Source organism: Colossoma macropomum, unplaced genomic scaffold (assembly GCF_904425465.1).
Source record: "Colossoma macropomum unplaced genomic scaffold, Colossoma_macropomum, whole genome shotgun sequence".
Classification (NCBI taxonomy): domain Eukaryota; kingdom Metazoa; phylum Chordata; class Actinopteri; order Characiformes; family Serrasalmidae; genus Colossoma; species Colossoma macropomum.
The window spans coordinates 81,334-102,349 of record NW_023495386.1 but is presented as its reverse complement, the minus strand read 5'-3'; the positions used below and the strand labels follow the sequence as shown (position 1 = coordinate 102,349).

At 36.4% G+C, this 21,016-nt stretch overlaps 2 protein-coding genes across 3 annotated transcripts in view; one reads left to right on the top strand and one right to left on the bottom strand.

Annotated features, from left to right (window-relative positions):
* Positions 1-6,472, top strand: part of pik3cb (phosphatidylinositol-4,5-bisphosphate 3-kinase, catalytic subunit beta) — a 115,098-nt gene extending 108,626 nt beyond the window's left edge. For both annotated transcript variants that reach the window (XM_036562384.1, XM_036562382.1), the window contains exons 20-23: positions 342-465; positions 909-1,054; positions 2,731-2,863; positions 4,657-6,472. In XM_036562384.1, coding sequence (XP_036418277.1) covers positions 342-465; positions 909-1,054; positions 2,731-2,863; positions 4,657-4,788 — 535 coding nt within the window. In that variant the 3' untranslated portion in view covers positions 4,789-6,472. The remainder of the gene's footprint in view (positions 1-341; positions 466-908; positions 1,055-2,730; positions 2,864-4,656) is intronic.
* Positions 6,473-13,845: 7,373 nt separating this feature from the next.
* Positions 13,846-20,654, bottom strand: fitm1l (fat storage inducing transmembrane protein 1, like). The gene is made up of 2 exons (XM_036562445.1): positions 20,046-20,654; positions 13,846-14,839 (listed from the first exon to the last, which is right to left on the bottom strand). Exons 1-2 carry the CDS (start codon positions 20,222-20,224, stop codon positions 14,200-14,202), a joined length of 819 nt encoding a protein of 272 aa, XP_036418338.1. The 5' UTR covers positions 20,225-20,654; the 3' UTR covers positions 13,846-14,199.
* Between the last annotated feature and the right edge of the window lie 362 nt (positions 20,655-21,016).

Genomic DNA, 21,016 nt, shown 5'->3' with positions numbered 1-21,016 from the left:
CCTAAACTAGCGCTCACTAAACACAAAATTGTTATTATTCCACATCTATAAAACACATATGCTCAGATATACATTAAAAACAAAATTACATTCTTTACTTTGAAATAAAACAAGTATTTCAAAGAAACCACTGGTAGAGTTAACAACAGTTATATTATTCCAGTGCTTATGTCCCCCAAAAGTATTACAATAGTACATTTACAAGAAATAATAAGGTTGGGGCATGTGTGGATGAATTGATAAGAGTGAATGAATGTGAGAGGAGAAAACTTAATGTCTTGTGTTAAATATGAATGCAGTATGAGGTAATAGCTGATTGGTTGTCTGTTTTGTGGCTATAGTGATGCTCTGGAGAAAGCAATTGAGGAGTTCACATTGTCCTGCGCTGGCTATTGTGTTGCTACCTATGTTCTGGGTATTGGTGATCGCCATAGCGACAACATCATGGTCTGCAGCACAGGGCAGGTCAGTATTACTACCAGCTTCCTTCACATACAAGAACTGCTAGTTAAGCTCACAAGATTAGGGGAAGGTTTGTGTATAATGGTGTATTGTTTAAAGAGTCTGTTTTTACCAGTTCTGTCAAGTCTACAATTCTGGACCATGGAATGTATTTTTGATATGTGGGACCAAGTATTATCACTATCCAGCACCATGCACACCCCACCAACAATAATTTCTGAGCATAATGCTTACTTGAACTTATATAGAATTAATTTATAAGTGTATGATTATTTAGAAAAAAATTGTCAACACATACCATCTTCTTGAGGCTCACAAAAAACTATGTCTGTATGTATTTTTATACAATAGAATATATGTGCGATATGGACCTAATTGGCTGGTGAAATTCTTTGAAAAACCGTGTCTACAATTGTTTGGCTCTTTGATTTGTTTTTGTTGTTTAGTTGTTCCATATAGACTTTGGTCATATTCTGGGGAACTTCAAGTCAAAGTTTGGGATCAAGAGAGAGCGGGTTCCTTTCATCCTCACTCATGACTTCATCCATGTCATTCAACAAGGCAAAACAGGCAACACAGAGAAATTTGGCAGGTATTTTCAGCGCACATTTTGTTTGTGCCTGCACAAGTTATTGTATTGTGCTGGGTATAAACATTTACTCCGAAATTAGAAAAGATCCTCTAAGATCTTATTGCAAGCATCCAAATATTCAGGTGTGCAAGCATATGAAAATACTAAGACAGTGCCCTCCAGAACGATTGGCATCCTTATTAAAGATGAGATAAAAAATAAACAACCAAAAAAAATAAATAAATATGAGAGAAATGTAATAGACATCTTGCCATTCATATTTTACCTTTTTTTAAGCATGTATAAATCTTTAGGAACTGTTAAGAGGTTTTTTATGACTTCATATTTCAGTGGGGCATACATGTAAAATGATACATCGGTCAGTCACTCTTAGCCATCTATCAATGTAGAAAAAGATCTGAGCATACACAAATTAAAAATTTTAAGATCAGTTAAAACGTTTCAAAACTTCATTAATTATAAAAATAAATAAAATAAAATAGCTTTAGACCTAAAGAAAGCCATAATGAAGCAAACAACTATACCATGTAAATAAATAAAACAAGTGAATACATAAATACCAACAATAAATAAAGTTAGGAGATTCACATAGTCTTATTCAACTAAAAATGCTAAAATACTAAATATTTTGTCAACTCGTCAGTGTAGATTAAACAGCCCTAGCTTAAATGCATAAAATGTTGAAAGTCTCTATTAAAAATGGTTCCAAGTTTAAATGTTTGTTATTTAAATTCTTGTATTATATCATTATGCTTATGTTAAAGAGTGTTCTTGTTCATAATTTTCAATTATTGTTATAATTCTTTTAAGTAATTCTCAAAATAAAACACTAACTTGCCTTAATAGGAATACAAGTGGGCTTAAAATCTACAAGGGGCCTCAGTCAAAACATTTCCTCTTATTGTTGTTCATTTCATTATTAATTATGTTAAAAGAGAGGTGAATCTTTAATTTTGCTATATCATTTAAAACTGAAAAATCCATATGAAAAATAAGTTTACTTAGATTTAAGTGGGTTTTTGTGGGGCTTTTATTTGCACCTAAATGTTTTACATGTGCTTGATAGTCTGATCATTATCGGATTTCAGCAGTTATCTGATTATTCATAAGGTCATGTAAACAGCATACGCATCTTAGATTGTGTTAAGGCCTAGTAATCCAATAGAGAGCTGGATTTTAGCTTGGTAATTAGATTTTCAGTGCACGTATACCCTTACTTTGATTTCTTTTGTTTTTCTTAGTCTGCGCATGTGTGCAAACAGACCAAGTTTCATTTAACACAGCACCTATGGGATGACAAAAAACAACTACATGCTTGACAAAATAAAGAATTTAATCATCATCTTCTAGATGATGTGTATTCATATTTTCCAGTAAAGTGACTTGATTAAAAAAAAAAAAGAAAAAAGAAAGGTGAAGCATTATGATTAGGTTTATGTTTCGTTTACGTCTTCTTCCGTGAGTTTATTGGCCAGTTGCAAAGGAAAAATTTGATTATTGGCTGTCTCATGTAGATCCGAAGTTTTCCCATTATCTGATTGTCCAAGTGCATGTAAACATGTCGAACGAATTACTGACACAACATGATTTTCTGCAGTTGTCAGATTATTAAGTGCATGTAAACGCACTCATGGTCAGTCAGGATTTTGTGTGTGTGTGTGTGTGTGTGTGTGTAGTTTCAGACAGTATTGTGAGGATGCTTATCTGATTCTGAGGAAGAATGGAAACTTGTTCATCACACTCTTTGCTCTGATGCTCACTGCTGGCCTGCCGGAACTGACATCTGTCAAAGATATTCAATACTTAAAGGTACACAGTTACACATCTCAGAAGAACTGACTGCTTCTAAAGACACCTTGTGTTAAAAGCACAATTTAAAGGAGGCAAAATTTCCTACAATTCAAACAATTCTCCTTGCCAGTTCACATGTATGTTACTTGTCATTGTATATTCCTTCTGAGAAATTGTGAAATGTGAAGTATTTCCCTTTTACGGAAAGCACAAGCTTTCTGAGCAAACATTCTGCCCCACTTTACCAAACTTGCCCACTTACCTGGCCTTCATACTTTCACCATCGCAAGTGTGGTTTCGCATACAGGCATCTATGACAGATAGGACAGTGTGAAACAGCAGTCACACAATGCAAACATTACATTTCTAGTGACTTATTCAGCATACTCTTTAATTGATGTTAACAGGCTTTCTATGGGCAAATTGTACCATATTCTGTCCTTACTGCAGTAGGTGGGCATAGCTAAGCTAACAGATTCCAGTAGTGTTCAGACACAGGCTTTAAGTTTAAATGAACTGAAGGAGTCAATATCCAAACTGTAACATCCAGAGTAAAGAATGTTGGGGCATGTGTGGATGAATTGAATAGTGCATTACCATTACATGTGTAAGCAACAACAGGAATTTATCCAATGTTAATTTTCTTTACTGGGATATATTCCTCTGATAAGCATATGAATTACTTTATACACAATCAGAAATTTATTTTTAACTTATTTGACAGTGAAACAGCTAAACAGACTGTCACAAAGGAACTTCATACTCCAGCATCTGCAGTCTGTACAGATTATTGTTTAGACCACTGAACAACTGAAAGTGAAAAACAGATTGCAGCACGGTGGAATTTCCAGAGTTTACAGAGAAAGTGGTATTATTAGATTGCCCATATCACACAGCTGTATATCAGCAAAACTGCGACACAACCATATTTTAGTTATTATATGGGTATACCGTCTAGATAGACACCAGTGTTACCTAAAGTAACTAGCTAACAGACCCTTGCAAAAACCATATGTAGCAGATTTTAAGTTTAATAAGTAGCTGCATTTGTATACTAAAACAACAAAGTAAGAAGAAAATAGCTGTACCAGTTTAGCTAGGATAGGTTAGCATTCATCTTAAAGCTTGGTCTCCGAACTTTCTAAGACTGAAGTGTTTTTGCAGCTGGGATATGTTTTCTTCTGACTGGTTTTCAGAACTGGATCTTTTAAATTTTATCATTTAACCAGGCTTTCTTGTAATTGGTTTGAGCTGAGATGCTTTATTTTTACTCTGTAACATTGTTAAAAATTAAAACAGGAAACTAAAAGTATTTAATTATAAATTAATTTAAGAGTAAAAGTACTATCATTTAATTCTGCTCCAAAAAGTACCATTACTGTGAAAAATGTACTCAAGTACAGTAACAACAGTAAATGGAATTTGTTGCTTTCCACCTCTGCATAACACTGAAATCCCCACTATCAGGCGTCTATTAGAAATTAGGGGCAGCAAAACGGATCAACGAAAGCTACTTAGAAAGTGAATTGCAAGATTTCTGCATTAAACACCCCTTACCTCACCTTTTCTACTGAGCCAATCAGAGCACTTATTAGCAAACAAAATCAGCACTCAGCAAATTTTCTTTCCTTTAAAGAGGAATAAATGACAAGGAAAAACACTATCATACAAACACTGAATTAAGTACTTACTAACTCTTCACCATTGCCTTTTAAAGAGCACAGGGAGATATTTTGTCCTCACTTGTTTGATCATATAAGTGTGTGTGCGTGCGTGTGTGCGTGTTTGTGTATATGTGCTGTGTGTTACAGGACTCTCTTGCATTGGGTAAGACGGATGAAGAGGCTTTGAAACAGTTCCGCCAGAAGTTTGATGAGGCTCTTAGGGAAAGCTGGACCACCAAAGTAAACTGGATGGCTCACAACGTGGCCCACCGCTCTTAAAACACTTGCACAACCCAGTATCAGAGCTTGAAAGAACATGTGGTTGAGCCTCACTAAACCATATACGCATGTAGAAAACAGTTGTTATGACTGTTATATTTTCTAACAGTGATAAACTGTAAACAAGAAGAAGCTGCTGATCTTTAAGCCTGCACATGGTCAAAAAAAGTGATAAGAACCAGATAACAGGCACAGATCTCATCTACTTTATCTTATGATTCCACTGGACAGCAAAGCCAAATTGGACCAGAGTTGGTTAGGACAAGTAACTGAGTCTTAAAAGAAGGGAACAGAGGTTGAAAAGACATTTAAAAAAGCAATCTTCTGAGCATCTGCCCACTCTGAAAGGCACACATACTGCAACAACCCTGAACATTGTTCACTCTTCAGTTTATTAGTGTTTGGATCCAGCAGGTGTTAAGATTGTCCTGTCATCTTGCAGTTGAAAGGGTGCCACACTGCAAAAAGTCAGTGTATCGGGAGCAGGGATTAGAAACTGGGTTGAGCTCAGTTTTTCATAAAACAAAAACGGTAACAATGACTCTGAAACATTCCAGAGTGAAATTAGTATTGAGGAAATGCTTGCACCACTTGACCTTAGTTGACATTCCAAGCTAAACCCCATAAACCACTAAAAAAAAGGTTGACATATTTTCAGCCAGAGCCTCTCTTGTAAGTTTTTTTTCCTCTACCCTTGCTGCTGAAAAAGAGTAGACTATGCAAGTTGTTGTGTTGAACATGCTATAAGAGTGAATTCTCTACTTGGCACCAAATTTAGTGTAGTACATGCCTTATCATGTCTGATTCATCGTCTCCCATATAAATCAAGTTGAAGAAAAATGTATTCTGCAATATAAGAAGACATTTTGGGGTTTTTTTTTGTTTTTGTTTCTTGTTTTTTACTTGACCATTACACAAACGATTCCTAAGGCTAGAATGCTAGAACAAGAATGACATTGTTTTAGCATAGAAGAAATGAAACAGAAAAACGTGTTCAGTTTTAATCCCTGACTGGGAAGACCCACTGCCTTTGGAAGATGTATGCATCACAGCTCATACTGTAACATTTTGTGCCTCATACAATGCAAAGAATTTATTTCTAATTTATGTGCCAGACTACTTTAAGGAAGCAGTTTCTAAACACTGGAATTAAGAATTTTGAATAAGAGTTAAAAATTAATTTAGAATTTTAAATATTTTTTCTTTCCTCTAGAGACTATAGTGTTTGTCCATTCATGAAGCTGATGCTTCATGCTTAGTAAGCAAACACTGAAATTAGGCATAGTGTCAGAGCTGAGAATCCTTTCCTATGTGTAGTTTTGTGGAGTTTGGTAGCAATATATAAGCAAATTTAATGTAATGTGCTCACTTTGGCTCTTCATGTAAACAATCTTACAATCTTACTTCAGGTTGTGTGTTAGACGTTCTTGGAACTGCCTTGAGAACACAGATAGAGAACTTAGCCTGCACAGCTTAAATCTGTTTCACCACTATTACACCACTACTCTGAAGAAATCCCAAAAGAGGGTGAAAACACGACAACAAGCTAATAAATGTGACTATCCAGTCTGCCAATAGTTCACATTTTTGAGAGAGGGAATAAAAGAGGTATCCTTAAATGTTACTGGCACTGTGTCTGAGTTAATTGGTAGTGTACAGTTTAAAAATAAAGGTTCCTAAACTGTTCTTGGCTTGGGCATATAGATCTAGAAAAAATCTTTAATGTTTATAGAACTTGTATATTATGTGGAGATTCCTTACACCTAAAAAAGATTCTGCACACTATCACATTTTCTATAAAAAAAACTTAAGAAAACCTCTGGTTCTTTAGTGCAGTGGTTCTTAAACTGATTCTCTGGGCGTCCTAGTCAGTCCACATTTTTGCTTGATCCCAACAACTACGGATAGAGCAAAAATGTTGACTGTCTGGGGGGCCTTGAGGACCAATTTTAAGAACCACTGCTTTAGGAAACCAAAAGTGGTTCTTCTATGGAATCACTCCAAATAAGTCTTGCACCTACATTTTTAGGGTGTAGCATGGAGAAGGTGTTTTTAAGGTATCTTTCAAACCTGAGGTTGACTTTTATGTAAATTATGGTTTGGTTTACAACAATTACGCTGCTCTGAAATCACCCTAAAGCAGTAGCTGTCAACGCTGAGTACCCCTGTTTTGACATTTTAGTGTTTTACCTGCTTTAACACACAGACTTTAACTCAAAAAGGGTTTACTAATAGGCTGATCAGGTGGATCAGGTGTGTTAGAGCAGTGAAAATGCCAGAATATTTCTGTAGGACCAGGATTGGGAACCACTGGGCTAGACCACCATCTCCATCATCATTTGTACTACATTTCATTTTATATTTACACTTCAATACAGCAGTTTTATAGAGCTTGAGATAATTAAGATTCTTTCTGTACAGTGCACTTGTAATGAGGTATAAAACTTAAGTGGACCAGTGTTTTTTGTTTTTGTTCCTTTTTTTTCCTTCCATCAGTAAGCTTGGGGTCTGTCCTTAACAAACATATTTTGTGTGAAAACAGCCTTAAACACAGACAGCATGTATGGATGTTTTATAATGGTGGTTGTTTTTTTTTTTTTTTTAATATTGATAACCTGCTGGGTATTTTTTAGTGTTGCTGGAAATGTTTTCAGTCTTCAGGGTCATGTGTATAAATGATACACGTGTGTGTTTGTGTGTGTGTGTGTGTGTGTGTAATATATATATATATATATATATATATATATATATATATATATATATATATATATATATATAAAAAATATACACACATATAGACTATATGGACAAAAGTATTGGGACACACCTCATTATCGTTGAATTCAGGTGTTTCATTCAATCTCATTGCCACAGGTGTATAACATCAAGCACCTAGCCATGCAAACTTTTATGAAAGAATGGGTCGTTCTAAAGAGCTCACTGAATTTGAGCGTCATACTGTAATAGGACACCACCGTTGCAACAAGTCAGATTGTGAAATTTCTTCCTTCCTGGATATTACACAATCAACTGTGACTGGTATTATTGAAAAGTGAATATTTAGGAACCTCAGCAACTCAGCCACAAAGTAGCTGATCGCGTACAGTTACAGAGTGGGGTCACTCAGCATTGAGGCACATGCATTAAAGTCACCAACATCAATAACTGCGTTCCAAAGCTCGTCTGGCTTCAACATCGGCACAAAAACTGTGTACCGGGAGATTCATGGCATGGATTTCCATGGCCGAGCAGCTGCATGCAAACCTAATGTCACCAGGCACAGTGCCAAGCGTTGGACAGAGTGGTGTAAAGCATGGCGCCACTGGACTCTGGAGCAGTGGAAACATATTCTGTAGAGTGATAAATTAAGCTTCTCTCTCTGGCAGTCTGAAGGGCAAGTCTCAGTTTGGTGAATGCCGGGAGAACGTTACCTGCCTGACTGCATTGTGCCAACTGTAAAGTTTAATAGAGGAGGGATAATGCTATGGTTTTTTTTTAAGGGTTGGCCTAGGCCCCTTATTTCTAGTGAAGGGAAATATCAATGCTTTCAGCATATCAAGACATTTTGGACAGTTGTCTGCTTTCAACTTTGTGTAAACAGCTTGGGGAAGGCCCTTTTCTATTCCAGCATGACTGCCCCAGTGCACAAAGCAAGGTCCATAAAGGCAAATAGGGAATTTGGTGTGGAATAATTTGACTGGCCTGCACAGAGCCCTGACCTCAACCTCATCGAACACCTTTGGGATGAACTAGAACAGAGATTGCGAGCCAGGCTCTCTCATTCAACATCACTGTTGGACCAAATGGTCTTCCGGAGGAATAGGCAAAAATTCACACAGACACACTCAAAAATGTTGTAGAAACCCTTTCCAGAAGGAGGATGTTATACTTCTGTCCATGTTGTGTGTGTGTGTGTGTGTATGTATGTATGTGTATATATATATATATATATATATATATATATATATATATATATATATATATATATATATATATATATATATGTATATATATATATATATATATATAAAATATACACACACATACACCATACACACATACATAGCGCTGCTGTTGGATCAAAACCTAATATCTCCAAAATAGTAAGTTTACAGGAGAAAGAAAAAACATACTTTTACTTTTAATGTAAGTCAATGGAACCAGGCATTTTTCCACGTCATTTTGGGCTGCTTCTTTTGGTCCAGTCATCAGGAAATTTACACACAATGTAAGGGACAACAGGCATTTCCAAACTATGGTAAAAACTGAAAAATGACAAAAATGGAGATACAAGGTTTTGTTCTGACAGGTATACGCGATGTGTGTGTGTGTGTGTGTGTGTGTGTGTGTGTGTGTGTGTGTGTGTGTGTGTGTGTGTGTATGTATACCCACACACATACATATGTACACACAGAACTGAGCGTTATTAAAGCTCCTTAATTAATTAATGATGGGGCTTCTACTGTTTGAGTGGTGTTGGTGCAATATCTAGATGTAATTTTTGAGTAAAAGCCTATTCTGTGCAAATTTGTATATGTGCCACTAATGCTGCTATATGCTACACTGCTAACCTTCAATTTTCTGCAATACTGAATCTCAGATCTCTCACTCTTATGTTGTCATAGAAATGCCTAATAAATGATAGTGTCTTTCCTTCACCCATACATTTTTTAGTGGTTTTATGTTTCTAAGGTATTTATTTATTCATTTTTTACAATGCCCAAGTGCCTAAGTGGTGATATAAATATGCAACTATGCAGTGTAATATCTATATGCAAATAGTTTCATAACATCTCGTCATTATAACTTTATGCAGCAACAGTTAGCTAATGTCTTCCATGTTCGTAATTGGGGCATCATACACACAACACTGCAGAAGTCTTAGGCCTCAGCATTAGCAAATTATTTAAAAGTATGTATTTTAACAGTAAACATGCTTTTACTTGTAAAAACATTATATAACTTTAGATTAAATGCAAGCAAACATTAGTAGTAGGAAAAGTAGCAGGAATTTCTTCAAGGCTTCTGCTGGAACATCCAGACAGGAGGCATTGTAGTAATCAAGCCTTAAGGTAATAAATGCATGAACTAGCTTTTCTGCATCCTGTAGAGACACAGAGTGCATTTCTTAATTTAGCAATATTGCGGAGATGCATGAAAGCTTTTCTAGTAATATTTGTTATATGTGCATTGAAGGACAGATTGTGATTTATTGTGACAAGTTTTTTTTTTACAGATGTACCTGTTGCAATTGAGAAACTGTTAAATTAGACAGTTTGTTTCTAGCAGGTTTTGGACCAAGAAGAAGAACCTCTGTTTTATCTGAGTTGAGTAGGAGAAAGCTACTTGACATTCAGTCTTTTGTGTCTTTTATACAGTCCTCAATCTTATTAAGTTTATCATCTGAGAGGTGTTCCCTGGAGCCCAAGGTTGAGAAGTTGTAGATAGGTTTACTGTAGGGAGATGTAGCACTGGGTGTGCTCATATACATATCTAAAATCAGGTGATTTTACTGCAGAACGTTAAAGGCAGCCAAGGTCATCAGATTGATTAATTCATATTAGCACAGTCTGATACACTGTGGACTGATATTTCTTGGTTTCATGGACTTTTTATTTGGAATGACCATGTATAGTGTCTTGAATATGACACTTTTCAATATTATTAAAGAATTTACTGTAAAATGCTAGAATCTAAGTAGTTCTGGATATGCATTGACTCTCTGATACACGGATGGGTGAAATATGAAAGGAAAAACATATAATGTCTTGGTAAGGTGCTGGACCACAATGAGCCAGCAGAACAGGTTGAATGCACCTTAGATTTCTGTATGGGAAGGATGGAATACCATTCTTCCAAAATATATTTCCTCAGTTGGTGTCATGATGATGGTGGAGAGTATAGTCTAAAACACTGGTTCACACTTTCCCATAGGTGTTAAATTGGGTTCATATTTGGTGTCTGTGAAGGCCATCTGATATATATTATTTTCATACTCATCAAACCATTTAGTGTGACCCCTCATGTCGTTTGTACCCCACATTGTCATCATTGTCATAGTAGGCCTTGCCAGCAAAATGCCTGCCACAGTATGTCACACCTGGAGACTTGCAGAGGTGTAAGGAGTACTGTTACTGTAGTGACAATTTACTCAAGTACAAGTAAAAGTATTAGTAAATAAAATTACTGAAGTAAGAGTAAATAAGTAGTTCGCTGAAAAACTACTTAATTACTGAGTTACTTTTTCGTATTTCCGCTGTCACAACCTGAACATATTTCTGAGCTGACTCGGTTACATCACTGGAAATAATCTGTACAGAAAAACACTAAAGCTAAAGTTCTGAGAGCTGAGACTGACGCGAAAGAATCACTGCTCAGTGTTGATAAAGATCCTGTATTAGACTAGATTTCTTGTCTTCACGACCATTTATCTCCAAAACAGCAGCTAAACTAGGCTGTATAAACGGTAACCTGTGGGCTGTGGGCGACACCTGTTAACTAAAGTAGCTGACAGACACTGGTAATAAAATATACGCAGCACATTTCCAAGGTAATAAACAGAATCATTATTAAAGACAGAAGAAACTCGTAAACACGGTACCTGTTCAGCTCGGATCAGCTAGCTCAGTTAACGCTGCCTCAGGCTGGAGTCGAGTTGTGAAAGCGAATCTCAGCAGGTTTCTTGTGTGGCCGCTGATAATAACGCCGTTTTCTTAAGTTCGTGTGAAAATGAATACAGACGACCGTTTGGACGCGGTCTGTTCCTCGTGTGTGCTGGTTCAGTTCTCCTCTGTTCTTCTTCACTAAACAGGACATCTCTGTACTGTTTTTCCCGTTGGAGCTGCTGTTTTTTGATTGGTGAATCTTTTAATTTTAACCGCCCTTCGTTCGTATTGGTGTCTGAGCTGATACGCTCATAATTTATTTTTACTTTGTAACGTTAAGAAAATTAAAGTAGCGAAGTAAAAGTATTTTATTAAATTTACTCAAATATGAGTAAAAGTACTATTATTTAATTCTACTCCAAAAAGTACCGTTACAGGGAAAACTGTACTCAATTACAGTAACGAGAGTAAATGTAATTCGTTACTTACACCTCTGGGGACTTGCCCACAGAAAATATGGTAAATATCATAGGTGGTGGTGATCAGAGGTGTATCAGAGGTGGTGAATATCACCTCTCAAATATGCATTCATCTTTGTATTGAGGGTACTATACTGTGTATACCGTACTATAACATCCCTCTCTATGTAGTACATATCGCACTAAAGCACAAACATGACAGCAGTTGTGCACATTTGTCTGGTTTTAAACCCTTTTTACTCTGTTTTTTCTACAGATCTGAATGGAGATGCCATTGTACCCACTGTTTCTATTGAAACACTAGCCAGTTGAGCACTCTTTGTCACTTAAGCTCCTGCTATCCTTGCCCCACTAATGAACCCTCTTTCAAAGTCACATAGATCTCTTCAAAATCTAGGTCAGCTGGGCCTACGCAGCAATTTTTCACATGTTCAAAAGTTCGTGGACTCCTGCTCTTCCAAATCAAAGGTGTTCATATGGAGTACTGGGCACTGGCCATCTCTGGCTACATTTAAGTTGTTAATAAAAACAAAAACTAAGGACAAATACAATATGTGTTGTTTGGTAATTGTAGTAGTGTCATATTTCAGAATTAGTTTATCAATACTCTGGGTAAAATATAAATCCTATAGACACTAAGGTAAAGTTAAGGTAAACTTCCGCTGCTGGAAGTTTTTCCCTTAATTCTCAAGAACAGAAGTTATAAATATAAATATAAAAAAGGAGACTATATTTTATTTTGTGAGATGCTTATTTTCTCAGTGTTTATTTTCTGAGGTTCTTAGACAGGTGTATCAAGGAAATGAGACTCAAAGTTTGTGAAAATCTGACCTATTACTAGATTGTATTAAATCATTTAAAATAATATATATTCTTACATAGGAATAATTTTGGATTTACAGTTTTTCTCGATTGCTAAAACACATTTAATGAACCTGGGGTTCATTCAATCTTTATTGTCACTTTCTAAGCAATGTTGAAGTCTCCTTCTGCAAATGTGTTAACGCTTATCTTATCGCTTTGACTCAGTTTTTCACACACAAAACAGGTAACATAGATCTCAGCAAAAAAACACAAAAGTCCATTGGATAACTATGTAAAACATGTAATCACAGCTTATAAAAATGTTCAGTTATATTTAGCACCTGTGTGAACTACGTACTTCACAATTGTCAAAAGTTTTTTCTTGATTGCTAAAATACATCTAACCAAACTAGGGTAACTTAATCTTCACTGTCACTTGCTTAGCATGACAGAATTGTCTTTTTTCAAACGTACTAACATTTTCTCATTGCTTTCCTCTCATTTGCATGCACTTTTTGAAAATTAATTCATAAAGATCTCATAGAAGAACAAAAGTCACCAAATAACAGAGTGAAAATGTAGTGACAGCATGTAGAAAATACTCTTACTGAAAATACTGTTTTATCTACATTTAGCCCTTTTGTGAACAAGACAGACTAGTGCACTGTTAACTTAGCAATCAGTTGTGATCAGTTTTCAACTGTAAGTATGTGTAAAGGTGATGTACTACCAACATTTTCTTTTCAGTACTGAGTTATCTTTTTGAAAACTTTTCAAATGGTTAGCAGAACAACACTCTATTTGGACTGAATCATGAACAGATCTTTTTTTCATTTTTGAAAACATAATGCATTCAGTGACCACAAGTCCCAAAATACTTTCATTCATTTCTCTCACAGTCTCAGCTTTAACATAAATGAAGGTACAAAGGTACACTGCACATTCTAATTTAATTTACAGTTAAGTATCAGTAGTACAGCAAAGACTTATAGCACCAAAGCTGAATAGATTCAAATTGAAACCTGTATTTTGTGTTTTTTGTGGTTGTTTAGTGATTGTTCGAAAGAATTTACTCACCTTATTGTAAGTTGTAATGTTTGAAAGAAAAGTTTACTTCTGTGGCATGTGTTTAGTGTTTTTATGAGTTAAAACATTTTGCAAAGGCAATGTATTATTTTGGGCAGTAAGCTCCTGTTTATTTCTGTGTGTGGACTGTTTTGAGAATATGGCTTCTAAATGGACAAAAGTGTTCAAGCAACTGAGACATACTGTAACACTGCATATAGCACATGGGTCTCCCACCAATTTTTAAATGTAAGTAGTGATATTGCAAACCGATATGGGGTAATTCAAAAAACTTATTTCAGACAATGCTAAGATATTTTAATGAATTAACTATATGCAAACTATTAAGAAAAGCTCAGAAAGGTTTCAGAGGTAGTTGAAAACTGCAAACACTACTACAACCTTGTAGTTGAAAAAAAAAATTGTAATATTTCATATTATTACAAACGTTCTCTTATCTATGTTGTTAGGAGCCCCACCCCAGGCCTTCCAGGACAGTACCAGCTTGGTCCCAAGTGGTACCAGCCCTGATACGTTGCCCTCCAGCTTAGACAACCCAGAGCACCCCCCAGGAGCTGGGTTGGGAATTGTGGGAAGTAAGCCAGCAGGCAAAAAATCAGGAATAACCAGAGACTCAGCAGCAGGACACAGAATAGGAAGAGAATGCGTAAGGGTGCTCCAGAGGCCCCACCCAGGTTTAAATAGGGCCCAAACACTGCTGTCTCCTCAGCCAGCAATAGGCAGCACAGGCAAAGCAGAAAGATGTCCTCAGAGACCTCATAGCCGCGCCACAGCATGCCAGAGCTGATGCAGATAGCTTTTGTCTCGCCTTCCCGTAAAAGCAATAATGGCTGACCTGCTTCATTAGCTCCTGAAGCAAGCTCAGGAGCTGCACTGAGAGGCTCATAGCAACTCCCTGTGGCATTCTCCAACAGATTGAGCACCTTCCGGAAGCCCAGCAACAGCGCTTCTGCTACAGCCAGACGCGACAGGTGTCGCAGCGTAAGTATGAGGGAGCGCCGAACAGAATAAGACAGAAGGAAGATGAAAGAGCCAACAAACACACAGGTCCAGCCCCAGCCTGAGCGTAGAAAAATCCTAAAGTTGAAAACAGAGACAGAAACAGAATGTAGCTATCAAAACCATTTTTTGGTGTTGCAGGTAGGAGCATGCCGTTATCACAAATGGTTACAACCTCTTTTTTGGTTAAACCTCAAGGGGTCTTTTGTATTTTTTTCAAACAATTTCATATTTGTGTTAGAGGATGGAAGGGAGAAGAACATGGCATGCAAATCATATTTTTGTGAGATGACACAGACTGCTTATGAAATTCTTTAGACAACAAAACTTATACCAAGTTATCCGTTTATTAGATACCTATACTACATTAGGTGCACCTGCTATAGATGTGCAAAAGTATTGACTGTAGCCCATCTTGTGAAACAGTTTTTCAGCTAACCTGAATTTACTGAAATCCATTACTGAAAAGGACCACAGAGATGGACCATTCACAGTATAGCTGTGACACCAACATGGTGGTGGCATGGTAGCATGGGTCACACCAGTATATCGTAACAATAGCATAATAAAGGCATTTTTCAGTCCATTCTTCATTAAGACACTGGCCATCAGCTTCAGTTTTCTTCTTTATATATTTTGTCCACTGCCATGAAAATGCTTGGTTCTGCAAGGTAGCAGTGCTTTAAATTTACGTTTCCACACTTGCTTTTATATCATGCATGGCATGTACATTTGACTTGAGCTAAAACAGACATCTGAAGCTTGCAAAACACATTACAAATAGGTGTGAACCCATACATATAAAAGATGTTTTTCCCACAGTTTTGGAGGTATATGGCTGTATAAGGCTGGTGTATGAGAAATCTAGTCAAGTATAGTTTTGCCCATGCTCTTAAAACAACTAAAATTAATAATCCTGTCACACTCTGACTTTTTCTCTTTTCGTTTTACAGCAAATAGTAAGTGATGCTCTAAGGCTATGGATAGTAGTGTACTGATTTTAGTGAAATGTTGTCATCGCATGTAAGCTAAAAGTTTAGTTTCTGTGTCCTTTATGACATGAAGATGCACTAACAAAGCAGCAAAGATACATTTGCAACAAGAGACATTTTATTCTGTCAGCTTATCGCAGAACACAACCTGACTCTCTGCTCTCTTACTTTTTGTCTCTCTCAGACTGCCTTTAATTATATTTATATGTCTATTTAAGTGTGATAGATGCTTTTCAACTTTCAAATAAAGTAAACAAAATATCTGGTTCTGTAATAAGTAAATAGTATGATTTCTAAAGGAATATCACTAAAGAAAATCAAAATGTTGAATTCCTTTTATTGCTAATGATTGTAAAGTTAGAAATGTTCTAAAAGTAAATTTATACAATGTAGATACTTTGTATATAAGGGATACTGCCTCTAGAGGTAGAATTTAATGATTATATATTCTACATTGATAAAATATGTATTCTTTACTTTATTCCCCTTTGAATTTGATTATCACCCTTGGGGTACCAAGTCTACTGAACCAGGACATGTGGGTGGAGCTAGAAATGTTGCAGACCATTGACAATCATCACAGAGTCGTCATACATTGCCACTTAAGTCAGATAATTAAAAAATAAAAAACAGTAGCTGGCCAGAATCACTGTCTGTGACTCTTCACATAAAACCAAATGCCAAAAGGTAAATCAGAACTTTTGCTGTTAAATCGTTGTTACAGTTATTTGTGTTTACCATAGGACTATCATTGTGTCGAAAATCTTGTTACTACCACAGAACCTAAAGAGAATTCTCCTACTTTCACAGGTGCTGTTGTGCAGTGAGAAGAGAACACAGGAGGCACAGTCCAGTTGTCCTAGTAGTACTTTGCAAAGTGGATCACACAGAGTATTCAGACATTTTAAGGGTATTTCTAAACCATAGGGAATGAAAATGTTCTGTTCATGGGGAACAATGGTTTATCACTTTGTAGGAAGTTAACAATAAACTTATTATGACATTATGCCATCCGTTACAAAATAACAGATGCTCAAATACAAATTCAAGGAAAGGTCATTGTTTAGCTGCTTCATCTGCAATCTGTAATCTTCTGTCTTTGATATACTTAACTAAGAAAAGATGCAGCAATGTACTTCCTCAGGGTAGCACTGTATAGCAATGACCTTCATAGCCCTGTAACTATGTCTGGGATACTGCTGAAAAACTTTACAGTATGCCACAGCATATTTGTAAATCTGAAAACCTGCCAAATTTCCCTAGAGATTGGGGTAAAAAATGAATCGTTACTCATTTCTTAAATTGAAGAGAAAAGATGACGTGTAAGATCTCAATTAAAGTGTGGAAGACTGCATTCCCAAACTATAAATGGCCATTTCCGGAAAAAGAATTGTTCAATCAAACGTTCTGCGGCCATTGAAGCTAGCTTTAGTGCCGCTAAGTGAGTGAGTTAGCAGTCTAGCAATGCTGGAGTAGTCAACATGGGGCTCCCCGAATACCCGGGGGTATTTTGCACACTGACTACAACGAAGTGTCAAAATCTAACACTTAACAAATCATTTGATTGGTATTGAAAATGACTCCTGTGTTGGTTAGCACAGACACATTTATACAGTCTGAGCAGCAGCAGATCAACAGAGAAGCACTCAAACACTGTCCACTGCAGCTTAGGCCTACCAACTATACGACCTTTAGCTTACATGCTTTTTTAGCATTGATTGATTTAATTAAATTCTTTCACGGAAATCACATAAATAACACTGAGTAACGCAATAACTTTCAGTAATACAAATTTTTACTTTTGATGTTAGTTCCTGCTGAGATTTGCGGCTGCTTCTTCTCTAAATGGCAAGCACTAAAGCAACTTGTGCACCCCCTGCTGGAAGAATTTCAGACTGCTATGTGGAAGTTCCAAAGCCATTTCAACATGATTTTTGTTTTCTGCCATTATAGCAGAGGCACCTTTGGGAACCATGAAGTATTATATTTTTTTGAATTTTACAACTTCTTTAATATGTTTATATTATTTAGCAAGCTGTTCAAAATAAAATTTGCCTTCTCTAGTTCTCTGTCAGTTCTCTTTCCCAACATGGTGATTATCACCTTTGAGGCATTATTAGCATTGTTATGTTCACTCAGAGCCATTAAGTGTGTCCTGAATTTCAGTTTCAGTCAGGATTTTTTTTGTCACTTTCACGCACCACCAGTGCAGCTAGGTACTCATTCAGAAGTATGCATAATACTGGATTTGGATTAGAAACTGTACTGTGCCTGATACACTTATACCAGCACACAATACCATTATCATGTTCTAAGAATAATCCACCACCCAGATAATATTTGGTAAGTAGCGGCCCTGTGGCGGTCTGTTTCCAGTGATGGATGTGGTTAAGAGTCACAATAACAGACAGGCTACAGTTAATCTACACCTCAATCTTTAATAATCTACACCTACAAAGTGCGTCTATATGGTAGGTGTACCAGGTAATATGTCCAATGAATGTAGATACAAGATAAATGTAACTTGGCAACAAGTGTATACCTTAATGGTTTGGTAAACCAAAAGCCAGGGTCTTATGTCACAATATTCTAAATAAAGTAACTGGGCCATCATTAAAACTTCCACACTGTGGAATAATAAAAAATAATGCCTATCGTGTGGAGAGAATGACTGCAGATGGGACTCTCTACACAGTCGATTATTTTTCATATAAATGAATTTGTTTCCTGCTGTAAATTGAATAAACAGCAACATTGTCAAATGTCTGTTATTGTGCTTATGCTTGGTGTATTTTATTTCAGTAGACAAGAGAATCGTTAGAGCTCAATATCGCACACCCTCACTCAGCGCTTAAACTCCAGTCTTACTGGAGAAACTAACCAGGCAAACTGACCATTTTCCTCATGGTAGCAAAACAAAAGGAACACAGCTTTCTCTGTTCGACCACACGGCTGAAGTTAACTTTTTATTCGCCAGCTTCCTATTTGAATTTTCTGTTCCACCTTAAATGGTGCAGCAGTTACATTCTGGGACCTGATTGCTGCACCATTTAAGGTGGAACGGAAAATTCAAATAAGAAGCTGGCGAAAAAAGTCAACTTCAGCTTCATAAATTCACCATCATTTTGCTGTCTTTTCTGCAAACTTTGTTCAGCTCAGTTGTTTTGGTTTCTGTTGTCGTCTAAATTCAAATTAAATTAACAATTATTTTTAGTTGGCTGGTCTAGTTTTTTATTTTAATCCTGTGCACCCAATCTTCAAATATACAGGCTTCTTCAAATATAATGTTTTTTTTAATTAAGTACAGCAGTACTTTTAAAATCTTTTCATGTGTAGTGCACTACTCTTTGTGTATACCATTATGCCTGTCATGGTTATCTGTGTACTATGAATTTTGTATTTTAGTTGGAAAGGTAAAAAAATAATAATATTAAAACTTAATATTCAGCCATACACTGGTAACCTGCTGTCATTAAAAGGCTATAGTACTGTTACCATTATTCAGTGTTATAGGCATAAATTAGCTGAAGAATGCATACTGACTTGTTTAGGACTCGAAGATCTGGACTATTGACTTGGGACTCGACTTGAGACTTGCCTGTACTGACTCGGGACTAGAATTGAGACTCGACTATCTTGACTTGGAACTTGTCTCAGGACTTAAGTGTGAGGACTTGAGACTAATTTCTTACATGCAACTTATTGACTTGTTCCCACCTCTGGCAAACACATACTTTTAGAGTATTTGCTTAACATGTATATCATTTAGAAAGAGGTTAAATGAAAATTAGCCTATAATTTGCTGTTGCTTATAATCAAAGCCCTGTTCATTTTTAGGCTTTAAATAAAAAAGAGAAATTCTAGAAATTATCATGGTATATTTAAAATTGTACTGGTGCTGGAAATATTGGCACATTTGCTTGTGACAGTATCTGTAACTGATTCATTGGTAAATCAACTGAACAGAGCATTAGTCAGGGCATTGTGGTCAATGTGTCATTCATATGTCACAGACATTTTTTACATCTTAGAAATAAAACTTGCATCAGCATATACAACGTATCAAATATAAACCTAAAATGTGTTCACTTTTATTCCTTTAAACGGCATCATTATTATTCCACAATTACTCTTAAAACTTATTACTCAGTAGTAGCATTATAAATTATTTTATATGAAATTATGTAAAGTAGTTATGAGAGCAAAGAACTGAAGTGTGGGCCCACATATGGACTCCTGAAGTTCAAGGGTTAAGGTAACCTTAGTTATGTGTTATAACGTGTGTCGCTCACCTGTAGAGAAAATGGCTCCTCTTTGCAAAAACACTATATTGAGATACCCATAAGTTCAGCAAGGGTCCAAACATGATCACGGCTGACAACAACAAATGAAAATGCCGACGAAATAAGGCATTTCCCAGCAGTGCAGCTGCAAGGTCAGTTGTAACCACAAGTAAAGAGTTCAGAAACATTTGTGGCAATGTGAACGAACACAGACTAATCAAACTTTGTTGGCATCAGATTCCCTCTTGAGTAAAAAAAAGAGAAAAAATCCAAGTGTATTCATATATGTGTTCCACCAAATTACTGTCCTCTTCTGGGTTTTGTTTTCTAACCTCCACTAGATATCCATACACAGTTCGGTAATGTCCTTCAGTGTATCTGGATGGTTCTGCTCTAATAGCAACAGCTTTAACGTAGTTTACTCCTTGATCCAACAAAAATGCAAAAACAAAAAATCACTATTCCCATGCTTTTATGCTATGTGCCTGTTTGTCCTGGTATTTACAGCACAACTTGACTGCTCCAGCAGGTCATCTGTTCCCTCTTTTGGTATGCTGACATTAGCAGTAACAGAAAAGGAGGTGTCCTTAAGTTTTAGCCCCACCCTAGACCATCAGCTTCTGCCACCATCCACACATGCTCACATCATTTTGCAAGTAAGAGGTAATTATGAATTGATTGACATATACATTATCATATAATGCGCACAATAAATGTTTCACAACCATATAGGACAGGCTACACAGTCCTGTAGACCAGTGTTTCTCAATCCAGCCTCTGGCTAACTACAGCACTGCAAGGTTTCTAACTATTCCATAACCCAACACACTTGATCGAGCTCATGAAGAGTTCAATAATAAGCTGGATTGGGTGTGTTGAATGAAGGAATACTTTAAACTGTGCCGTGCTATTAAGAAACACTTCTGTTCACCCATTCTTCTTTAAAAATTCTGCCTCCTATAAATTTGGTCAGTTTAATA